The 12476-nt window shown below is 42.0% G+C and overlaps 1 protein-coding gene across 1 annotated transcript in view; it reads right to left on the bottom strand.

The window, feature by feature from the left end:
* The window catches only part of LOC110506681 (ras-related protein R-Ras2), a 53706-nt gene extending 43365 nt beyond the window's left edge, over positions 1 to 10341 (bottom strand). Inside the window, exon 1 of the mRNA XM_021586472.2 lies at positions 9941 to 10341. Within this exon, the coding sequence (XP_021442147.1) occupies positions 9941 to 10042 (102 nt within the window). The 5' untranslated portion in view covers positions 10043 to 10341. The remainder of the gene's footprint in view (positions 1 to 9940) is intronic.
* Between the last annotated feature and the right edge of the window lie 2135 nt (positions 10342 to 12476).

The following is a 12476-nucleotide window of genomic DNA, read 5'->3' as shown; positions in this document are numbered from 1 at the left end:
GTAAGCTCTCTGATTGGTGGTAGCACTTCTACATGGGGGGGGGGGCAATCAGTGTCACCGACTCCCCCCGTCTCTAGTCTCTGTCTGTCTAAGACTCAGGGTCAATTAGACACTGATAATAGTCGTGATGAGAAGACTTGCCTTCAGTGGAAGCCTTCTGTAATGCAGTTTATTTACTAGGAGCCAATGGAAAGGCCTGCCCTCAGTGAACGTGGACCACACCACCCACAAGAGGCATTAACGGGTCACTAGAGGTCTTCATGGGTCCATCCCAACCTGAATACAGAGACCCCAACCCGAATACCCGAGACCCGAACCAGGTCCAAAATTTTTACTTTTCCCTCAGGTCGGGTCCTATTTGATTGTCAGTGGGTCTCAGGTCTATGTTACTACAGCTGATAGACCAGAGTGGACCAGACCACGGATTTGCATAGGCTATAGCATATTTATTTTACACTAATAGGGTGCATTTATTTACTTATAGAAGGCCTGGCCAACATGTAAAGATGTATTTGTTAACCAGAAGAGAAATTTGGAAATATTTTGTATTTTTTTAAATTTCACCTTTATTTAACCAGGTAGGCCAGTTGAGAACAAGTTCTTATTTACAACTGTGACCAGGCAGTCTTTGTCACTCGTTCCAATCGGGTCTGGTCTAGGCCCGGACCTGTTAGGGTACGAGTTCTGTCTAGGTCTGGTTGTCGTCGAGTCCATTCGGGTTTGGGTCTGATTGTCCTCGGTTCTGTTCTGGTCCGGTCCCAACTTTTTGGACCCGAGCAGATCTCTTCTACCCACTGCATGCAGATGGGCGGGTGCATCCTGTCCATTCAAATCCCAGACCGATTACTATTTTTATGCATCTTTACATTTTTGTCATTTAGCAGACTTACAAACTTAAAATTAATGCATTCATCTTAACCCTAAAATCACCAACAGGGGTCAAAAATGTAATCTCTTCTGTATACTAGTTGTGCGTGGCTAAGATGAAAATATGGATTCAATAGTAAGATTTGTGATAAAAGCACCAATTTTGGTACAGGTGTAGGTGTATGTACCCTGAAAAGATATATAGTGCATTTGGAAAGTATTCAGACCCACATTTTGTTACGTTACAGCCTTATTCTAAATTGGATAAAATATTTGTTTATCCTCATCAATCTACACACAATGCCCCACAATGACAAAGCAATAACAGTTTGAGATTTTTGCAAATGTATTTAAAAAAAACTGAAATATCACATTTACATAAGTATTCAGACCCTTTACTCAGTACTTTGTTTAAGCACCTTTAGCAGCGATTACAGCCTCGAGTCTTGTTGGGTGTGACTCTACAAGCTTGGCACACCTGTATTTGGGGAGTTTCTTCCATTCTTCTCTGCAGATCCTCTCAAGCTCTGTCAGGTTGGATGGGGAGCATCGCTGCACAGCTATTTTCAGAGATGTTCAATCGGATTCAAGTCCGGGCTCTGGCTGGGTCACTCAAGGACATTCAGAGACTTGTCCCAAAGCCACCCCTGCGTTGTCTTGGCAGTGTGCTTAGGGTTGTTGTCCTGTTGGAAGGTGAACATTAGCCCCAGTCTGAGGTCCTGAGCGCTCTGTAGCAGGTTTTCATCAAAGATCTCTCTGTACTTTCCTTCGATCCTGTCTAGTCTTCCAGTCCCTGCTGCTGAAAAACATCACCAAATGATGCTGGCACCACCATGCTTCACAGTAGAGATGGTGCCAGGTTTCCTCCAGACGTGACGCTTGTCATTCAGGCCAAAGAGTTCAATCTTGGTTTTATCAGACCAAAGAAACTTGTTTCTCATGTTCTGAGAGTATTTTAGGTGTCTTTTGGCAAACTCCAAGCGGGCTGTCATGTGCCTTTTACTGAGGAGTGGCTTCTGTCTTGCCACTACCATAAAGGCCTGCTTGGTGGAGTGCTGCAGAGATGGTTGTCCTTCTGGAAGGTTCTCCCATTTCCACAGAGGAACTCTGGAGCTCTGTCAGAGTGACCATCGGTTTCATGGTCACCTCCCTTACCAAGGCCTTTCTACACGATTGCTCAGTTTGGCCGGGCGTCCAGCTCTAGAAGAGTCTAGGTAGTTCCAAACTTCTTCCATTTAAGAATGATGGAGGCCACAATTCCAGTCAATGTCTCTATACCAATTTGATATTTCAGTCATCTTTCAGATGCAATTGGAAACAAGTTTATAGCCCATAGCGTTCCAAAGTTAGACCTAAAAGTCTGATGACACCGGTGACCATATTGCCTGTAACGCCATCGCTGTGGCTATTTTAGGTCATACCGGTATGTCAGATTATCAGTCATATTCTGTTAAAGGTCCCCAAAGCACACACATCCCTGGGTCGTTCGTCTTTTCAGTTCGCTGCAGCTAGCGTCTGGAAAGAGTTGCAACAAACACTCAAACTGGACAGTTTTATCTCAATCTCTTCATTCAAAGACTCAATCATGGACACTCTTGCTGACAGTTCTGGCTGCTTTGCATGATGTATTGTTGTCTCTACCTTCTTGCCCCTTGTGCTGTTGTCTGTGCCCAACAATGTGTGTACCCTGTTTTGTGCTGCTTCCATGTTGTGCTGCTGCCATGTTGTGTTGCTACCATGTTGTTGTCATGTGTTGCTGCCATGCTATGCTGTCGTAGGTCTCTCTTTATGTAGTGTTGTGTTGTCTCTCTTATCTTGATGTGTCTTTTGTCCTATATTTTTATTTCATTTATTAGCATTTTTAATCCCAGCTCCCGTCCCCGCAGGAGGCCTTTTGCCTTTTGGTAGGCCGTCATTGTAAACAAGAATTTGTTCTTAACTGACTTGCCTACCTAAATAAAGGTTCAATTAAAAAAATGTTTTACAAAAATTGCTCAATCGCCAATTTCTCAGCCTCTGAGTATCACAGAAACACAACACTGTGAATTAATAACTTGACTAGAAATGTGTGAAAATTTTAAAATATATGCTTATTTTGGGGAATTTAAACCATTTACTTGTGTTAAAAAAGGTTAATAAATTAAGAAGTGTTACTATTTGACTTTTGTTTTTGCCATAATTTTGCCATAATTTCCAAATGTGTAAAAAATTACCGCTTTTGGTGCTTTTAGGAGTCGAAATACATTATTTTGGTGCTTTAAGGGTGATCTTGACGAGACAACCACATATCACAGTCATCGCAAGTACATTTTCCCTCAATAAAGTAGTTATCAATAAAGTCTGTGCTAGTCGACACCCCTGCTCAGGGAACGAGAATGGTTGTTGGTCTGACCCATGGCACTATGCCAGGTTCTGGTCTGTTACCCAGGCAACAAGGAAGTGGTCCTCCATAAACTTTTTAAAAGAGCAGTCAGAGTTGATCTCCTGCCTTATTCTTTACCACAGGGACCACGGACATTGAGTTTATCATTGATCTGACCTTATTGAAATGTACTATGTTATGATCAGCACTACTATGTAACCATGTTCTGCCTATTGAGGTACAAATGCTAGATGTTTGGACAGAAAACAAAGATAGTAGAGAAACCTGATTCCCCCCAGTCTAATGATACATCAATAATAAATCTGATCTTTGCTCAGAATAACATCACATCAGTCTCTGGGTAAACAGACACCAACTGCAAGACCTGCTGAATGGGTTTAATTGTGATTAGATCCCCATAGGGTTTTTATTCAGACTCAATCTAATATCAAATTACAGACTGGTATTACATAATTCCTTATCCTTTAGGGCAGGGTTCCCAAATTTGGACCGCCGGCCAAATTCAGACAATTTTATTTGGCCCCCCTAAGTTCTGAGCAAAGAATCAATACATTACTGTAAAATCACCAGGATTTTAAATGATTTATAATGATGTTCCGCCCCCCCAACCCTCCACTCAAGAAAACAATAGGCCCACGGCTGAATCTAATTGGGAACCCCTGCTTTAGGGTAAGAGACCAGCACAGACTTGTGTCATTGAAAAACAAAATCATTTCAACGTTATCTCTTAACCCTTGAGTCTAAGCCTTTAAGAACTAAACATGATTACAATGTTGCACAAACATTGTGCTGCATCATGCACTCAAAACTATCACACAAATACATTCATAGGAATGTGTATGGTTATTATAGCATGTTCATCAAATTAGAACATTTAGGTTAGAGGGAAATGTATGAATTTTCTCTCCCTCTGACAACACCCATATGGAATTGGAAAATTACTTCTACAGGACTTTTTTGGTCTGTAAGCAGGAGAGTTGTTTGTTTTAGTGGCTCGGAATGAAGTGCTGTGAAAACTACTTCCCTGCTATGAGCTCTGAGAGCGGTTCACTTCACAGAAACGCTCAGTCAATGAGCCAGCTCTGTGAGAAATCAACAGGTGACCCTCCTGAAGAACAAAACCAACAATGTTCCCTCATCACCCACCTTGGTAGCACTACCAAACACACACACACGCGCACGCACACACACCCTCAAAGAAAATGAAAAACCAGCTCAAACCAAAATGGATCAGCGGTATATGGTATGTGATGTATCACCAAGCTAGATAGAATGCTACAACACTGCTTATGTCCAAAAATAGTTTTAAAGTGTGCTGGTCATGGCAGTTTCCACACCGCCTGGTATTCAGCCACCTTGTCCTGGGTGTGTGGGAATGCACACCCCCATCACCACTGCTGCAAACAAACACTTTACTTAGCCCGCTGCGTCTATTTCAGAGAAATGTGCATGAAACAATCCCCAAACCCCATCACTCACTCACACACACAATCACACACACACACACGCACACCTTGCCTGCAAATGCCCAGGAAAGACGCCTACATGCTTAATCTGTATTTATTCAATTAGAACCCAGAGCAGCAGCATTTCTCCTAAATGACCTCATCTCAGTAATCAAAACCATGCTCAGAATGAGACAGAGAGAGGAGAGAAAGGGGGTAGATAGAGGAGATAGAGGGGGTAAAGAGAGCAAGAGAGAGGAGAGAGGGGGTAGAGAGGGGAGAGAGAGGGGAGAGAGGGGGTAGAGAGAGGAGAGAGGGGTAGGGAGAGGGAGAGAGGAGAGAGAGAGGAGAGAGAGGAGAGAGAGGGGGTAGAGAGAGCAAGAGAGGGGATAGAGAGAGCGAGAGAGAGGGGTAGAGAGAGCGAGAGAGGGGTAGAGAGAGCGAGAGAGGGGTAGAGAGAGCGAGAGAGAGAAGAGAGAGGGGGTAGAAAGAGCGAGAGAAAGAAAAAGAAAGAGAGTACTTACTGTATGTACTCACTGTTTAGGTGTCTTTAACCTCTGATCATATTGGTCTGTATCTAATCTTTCATGACTCTATCAGGCTTGATACTGTGCTCTCCCACTGAATCACACAGCGGGGAGTCAACTCCAGCAGAAATGAAAGAGAGTCAGTGATAAGGACTAATATTAGCAGCTGTGTGTTCATGTAACACCATGCTTTACTCCTCTGTCATCCAGTCTGGCGAGAAGATAGCATTTCACTCCCACAGGTGCCATGGTTGCTAATGATAACTTCCACAAAGGAACCATAGCAGAAATGTTGTTCATACCATCGGTCAAACAAATGAGAGACATTAGATATGGGATCAAATGGCTTGAACCCCACCACCCCACATTGAGTCATGTTTTCCATCTGTTGAATAACACTCTGTGTCCCAATTTGTTTTAGATGACTCAATGTTATGTCACCTCTCTACCATTCTACTCACTGGCTTGGCTTGGCTGTGTCTTTACTTCAACTACTCCCAGTGGCGATGACCTGCCGGCCCTGTCACTCTGTTATTGTAAAGAGTGACATCATCCTCCCTGCACTGTAAAAGGACCCTCACTTCAGCCATTGTGTGACTAGTCTAGTATACACTACAGCGGTTTCAGGAGCTAGGTTTCCATCCAATCGGCGACAGATTTTCATGAGAATATTCTAAAATATGCATGAAGAAAATAAGCACATTTTCCCACCAGTGGTGTTTCCACCAAATTGACTTGTTTCAGATAAAAATCAGTGCATGTTTCAGATAAAAAATTGTTTCCGATTAAAATCTGAACTTCAATGTTTCCATCACATTTTCAACTCTACCGATAGTTTTGTCACAAAAAACTTTTGTGTTAAATACAAAAATGTGTCTACTCTGGTCTTGGCCCGTGCGCTCTATCCAACAGCTCACAGATACAGTGTGGGTAGACTGTTTATAAGAGCGGGAATAAGAGCGGGAATGTTTCTATTTGTCAAAAAGCAGTCAAGCATCGATCATCATGTCACCAGAATAAGACCCTCGATATTTATTGGAAAGGAGCATCAAGATCATTGTACACTTTCACCACCCTTTGAAATTCATAACTTATTTCATCTGTAGCCTACTAAACGGTCTATTTGAGCATAAAAGCGTTTTCCCCACCATTTTTGTCACATTATTCATTTTGCCGACACAAAAAGATCCCACCGTGTCGAACAAACAAAGGATCTGTGGACATTTATGAAATTTCACAAAACTTCCTGTTTCCATCACAACTGTCAAGATGTTTTATAAGGTATGACTTTACTCGCATAAAAACTGTGGGTGGAAACGTGGTTACTGAGCCGTGGTTGTATCTCTGTAATGTCTTTAACTTAAATATGGCGTCAGGTTTTTTTTCACCAGTAAATCTTATCTGATTCCATCAAGTGCACACCACCACACCCACAAGCCCAGCCAGTTAGGCAGGCTGCAGCTCATGTTTTCTGTTTCAAATCTAGGAGGTCCATAGAAAATGAACAGGAGTGGAGGGACTTCCTTTTCCAAAGGCGCTGATTCCGGCTGTTCCATGGTCATTAACCCAACATGACTCAGACAACCCTCCGTCCTCCACCTAAACTGACCCTCCACACCTCCACAGATCTGGATGGGAAAGTCTGGACTCAACAGCCAGCTGCGAGGCTTTTCCCCTGGCAGCCGGCTTCTAGAAAACTCTAATAGGATGTAGGCGCTTTCCATGATGTCAACATTCTACACATTACCAAATTCATTTATTTTCTTTACATCCACAGACATATACAAAAGAAATACGGAAAGGAATGCAGTCAACACACCAACTACAATTTGGACTAGATCTTGCCTACAAGGTGAAAAGCAAAGTGACAGCCAAATGGTTGGCATAAAACACTGTAATGGTGCTCAGCCAAGTATAGAACTTCCTTTGCCTTTTTAGGGGCTATGAATCACCCAGTAACAGATGAATGATAGTGGTTACTAAGCTCAAGCACTTGTTTGGCCAGCTGCAATGGTGCACAAATAAAACAGAAGAAACCTAAATGCTGCAGGGCCAGGCAGTGTGTCACTGAGTCCCCCACACACACTGCCCAGGATATTAACCTGCTGTAACATTCTGCTAAAGTATGTGTGTTCTCCCACAGCACTGTCTGAAAGACCCCTGGCCCTCTCTCTCTCAGCTCAGTGCTCTGGCTGGGCCATGGGTGAGTGACATCCCATCCCACCCTCCAAGTTCTGTGGTTTAGATTTTGGATCAGATTGCTTGGGCTGGGTGAGGATCCAGAGCCTATGACCAGGGATCATCAACTAGATTCAGTTGATTTTTTCTTGAGCGGATGGTCAGAGGGCCGGAGCATTGTTACAAACAATTTGCAGAATGCAAATTGACCTCAAGAAGCCAAACAGATATAATATTGAACAAAAACATAATCATTTCAAGCCTAGCTTACATTTGTAAACAATCACACATCTCTCTCATATGTGTGAGAATACTTTGTAAAATATTTCCAAAATTAAAATGACTTGGAGCTGATTTCCTGGTGTTTTTACAGTACTTTATGTCCAACAAGCGGGCCACCAGTTGGGGAACCCTGCTATAGACTATGCATGCAGAGCATATAGGGCGTTTATACTGCACTCATTTCTCACAGATTTAACATACTGTATATATTGGGAATTCCTTTGCATTTTGGATGTCAAGGGACAAATAAGAGGTTGATGCTCATCTAAAAGATATGGTTGCACATTATTATTTTATACCGCTATTCACAAAGAACACAGTTGTGGTATGGTTATTATAAAGAGGAATAAAAAGTGTTGATCAAGACTGGATTGGACACATTCTGAAATGCTAAGTCCATACAAAAAAAATGGTCTTATTTCCCAAATGAATGTTCTTTAGTGAGTGCGGACTGACCTGCAAGTTTCAACTAAAGGCTCCAGAGGCACCGTTGCCATGACAAAGCAATCATCCAGAAAATATCTGTGAACTGCTGATCGCTGAGCTGCATACAGTCTTCTCCTACCTACCCTATATTCTACTCATCTTGTTAACAAACAAAATGTAATAACCAGTCTATCATTATCTTGGTGTTACTGTCCTATCAGTATTATTAGTTACATATCACATGGTAATTAATCACATTACTGTCTCATTACACTGTAATAAGGCACTTGTACTGTGGTTTACTGTTTCCTATCCCTACTGGAACAAGTCAACAGTGCATGTTTCCTTGTTTGGACCAAAACGCAAGGATTTGCTAAAAATACTAAAGGACTTTGAAGTGTTTATACAATACTTAGCCTACTGTTCCATTCCAAAGAAGAATAGGGTCAGAATGGCTGAACCGTGGTACAGTAATCTGATCTGACCAACATCCCTGGTATACATTTAATGAGCTTTCTGAAACCTTATTAGACCTTCAGATCACAACAAAATCCCCAAGCAGCACTTGCTGCTGACTGCCCCACTATTGTCTCAGTCACTTTAGACATGCAGCTGCCCGCCCCCAGTCTAGTCTCCTGGAATTAGGACCTGGCATTACAGACTCCTGAAGACACAAAGAGGATTCCAAAGCTTGTCCACTCATTGTCAGTTACATCTTTATGAGCACCTTCACAAACAAACTAACTGTGAATATAAAGGTTTTGATAGTGAAAGGGGAAAGACAAAGAGTTAAAAGTGTGGGCACCTATGGACAACACACTGTGTGTGTTGGAATGGCATTGACAAGACTATAAAGGACAACTGTGGCTGGGCAATAGCTGCTTGGTCCACTCGCTTGAACAACAACTGTCTTTAGCAGCAGCTGTCATTGCTCTGCAACTGTTTGAGCAACAAAAGGGATTGATCAAGATTCACACATGATATCAACGTTAGAGAAAGGCATGCATGCAGGGATATTCTCTGTAATGAATATGCTTACAGTTATGGATGTGTAGGAATTTCTTTATATCATAGTCTGATTCACTTAGATTTTTTGGATCCAAATGAATGTTAGTTAGTCTGTTGGCTAAACCGTTATTAGGCTACTCAATAGGCAAATTCAATGTCTGATAATGAACATGGGTCTACATTAATAAAAATGGTAGGCAAGAGATTTGTCAATACTGCACCTAATTGGTATGATGGAAAATACGTTCAATGTGCCTGTTCAATGTGCCTGTTCAATGTGAGTTTACATAGGAGTTTTGTTTCAGATTTATGCTTTCAAGTACAGCAGGCCCAGAGGTTCTGAGCGACGTGTTATATTGTAGCCAACAATTATAGACAAGACAGATGTTGACAACTCAACTTTGAAAATAAGTATTTTTAAATTGCACCTGTACAGGTAGCCGAATGTTATATTATACAATTATACAGTCTTACATCAGAGTTCAGCCTAAATCACAATTGTGAGACTATATCTTCACTATTTGTTCCACAATTTACTTTCCATAGCCGAGCGAGATTACGTTGCCAATTGACCTGTTATTCATTATACTGAAAAATAGGCTCAAAATACAAATTTTATCTAAACACAATTTCAAGTTTTTTCCCAGAATATGTTCTGTGCTAAACAGGCCTCGGCGAATATATCCCACTATTGCGAGAAGAAAATGAACTAAACCCATCATACGCTTGTGGGGTCCCCATTCGCAACAGCTCAGCCAGCCTCCCTCCAGATTCCCAAACATTCCGTACAAAGTGGCTGGAGAAACGGTCGACTATTTACTAACCTGGATAAATTGTATAGTTAGGGCTGACTTTCCGACACCACCACCTCCAACCACAACCAGTCGATACTTCTCCTGCACCGAGCCGTCCTTCCACCCTGCCATCGAGGACACACTTCTGCACTCGCCGCTGTCTGAACACCAGTAGTGAGGAGACACCCACTTTTCAGTGAAAGGCCTTCAGTTGAAAAATGGAACGAAGGAAAATCGCGAGCCTAAATAGACTGAAATGATAACTGCGTCTGAACGGTTAACGGAATTAACGGTGCTGCTCACTGAGATACGGGCGACCGAGTCCATACGCCCTCAACAGCGTTGCTAACCACTGCGTTTTTAAGATGTGAAACAGAAAGGAGTAATCAGTTAGTCCAATACAAATGTCCGTCGCTAGGGGCACTTTACTTCTCATGAGTAGCATCGACTAAAGGGACATTTAAAAATTACCATTGTAGAATACTCGTTTTATGATCTATGTTCCTTTCATGTAGGGCTTACAATTATTTTCTTGATGTGCTGTGCCAACAAGAACATTTATAAGCATTAATTTGGGCCTTGCACAGACTATCCTCAGTAGGCTACAATGAGGTCATGCAGTATTAATGTCCGTGTTAATGTAATTAACACTATCCACCATCCAGCCCACACATGGATGGATGGTGATTGTAATGGATTTCATACTTTCATCTCTGATGGTCTGGATGATCAATAAGTCTATCTTCCAAGTAGCACATCATTGTTAGTGGGAAAGACAAGTTTAGTCTGGCCTGGAAGGATGGCTTTTGGCTAATTTCTATGTATTACCTTAAAAAATGGGAAGATATGCTGCAGCTTGACACTGTCTGTTTTCCACAGCTGTGAAGCGCTGTCCTCACAGACACCGTTGGCCAATATCAAGGCCCCCAGAGTGAGAGCTTTCACACAAAGGCACTTTGTCCACATATTTATATGTTCTTAATTCCATTTCATTATTTGTATTTGTGTGTATTGGGTATATGTTGTGAAATTGTTCGATATTACTTGTTAGATATTGCTGCACTGTCGGAACTAGAAGCACAAGCAGTTCGCTACACCCGCAATAACATCTGCTAAACACGTGTATGTGACCAATAAAATGTGATTTGATTTGATTTAAAGTGTGTGTTTGTCAGAGCCGTCAAGGCTGACTGAGTTCTGCTATTCTGTGGCAATGGCATGCATGCGTGACCACAGTGATCTTGGTGACGCATACAAGTGGGTCTATATCTGAGCTTCTAGAAGGATGTTTTATAGCCTCCAGCCAGTATATAGCAATACTTTATGCAACACTGGTGCATGTGTTTATATATGTAAACTGAACAAAAATATAAACGCAACAAGGTGTTGGTCCCATGTTTCATGAGCTAAAATAAAAGATCCCAGAAATTATTAATATACACAAAAAGCTTATTTCTCTCAAATGCTGTGCACAAATGTGTTTAAATCCCTGTCAGTGAGCATTTTATCCTTTGTCAAAATAGTCCATCCACCTGACAGGTGTGGCATATCAAGAAGCTGATTAAACAGCATGATCATTACACAGGTGCACCTTGTCCTGGGGAGAATAAAAGGCCACTCTAAAATGTGCAGTTTTGTCACACAACACAATGCCACAGATGTCTCAAGTTTTGAGGGAGCGTGCAATTTCCATGCCAACTACAGGAATGGTCCACCTGATCTGTTGGCAGAGAATTTGTTTATTTCTCTACCAATGTAATTTTAGAGAATTGTAGAGACCACGTGTAACGACGTCAGCCCAGGACCTACACATCTGGCTTCTTCACCTGCGGGATCGTCAGAGGAGGGGGATGCTGAAGAGTATTTCTGTCTGTAATAATTTTGATTGGCTGGGCCTGGCTCCCAAGTGGGTGAGCTTATGCCCCCCCCCCCCCCCCCGCCTATGCCCAGTCATGTGAAGTCCATAGATTAGGGCCTAATGAATTGACTTCAATTGACTGATTTCCTTATATGAACTGTAACTCAGCAAAATCTCTGAACAGTACATAATATGATTCTCCTTCTTTTCCCCTTGTCTCGACCCTGGAGGGCTATTCAGCAAGATGTTATATTTTAGACTCCTGAATGAACAAATTCCAATTGACTCCCACTCTGCAACGTAGTGCCAAAGGCATTTGAGGAATTTAAATGAACTGCTGAAATCATAGTCCACACAGCCTGTGGAGTAGGAGAGGAACAACAGGGGCGGTGCACGAGTCCCTCCACACTTCAGGAAATATGACCTGTTAAGTATGTTACAGTAGGTCACTTAATGGCTCTGTACCCATGGTATATTTACAGTTCTGAAATCCTTATGTTGACAAAGTTAAAACGGCTAGGCTAAAGGGGAATTCTGGGTTGAAAAAGGGGAGAGATATTTGTAATGGAAGAAATCTTGTTGATTTACTGCATTGTTTGGGCCTCTTCTTTCCAGTCAGTCATTGTGATACAACACAAGAACAGGAAGTTTAAGAAAAAAATGTGAATCACTGAATATTCATAATTTCTATTCTGTGTAGTTTTATGT

This window comes from Oncorhynchus mykiss, chromosome 26 (assembly GCF_013265735.2).
Source record: "Oncorhynchus mykiss isolate Arlee chromosome 26, USDA_OmykA_1.1, whole genome shotgun sequence".
NCBI classification, from domain to species: Eukaryota; Metazoa; Chordata; class Actinopteri; order Salmoniformes; family Salmonidae; genus Oncorhynchus; species Oncorhynchus mykiss.
Note: the sequence above shows the minus strand (reverse complement) of the source record. Positions and strands in the feature narration are given on the sequence as shown.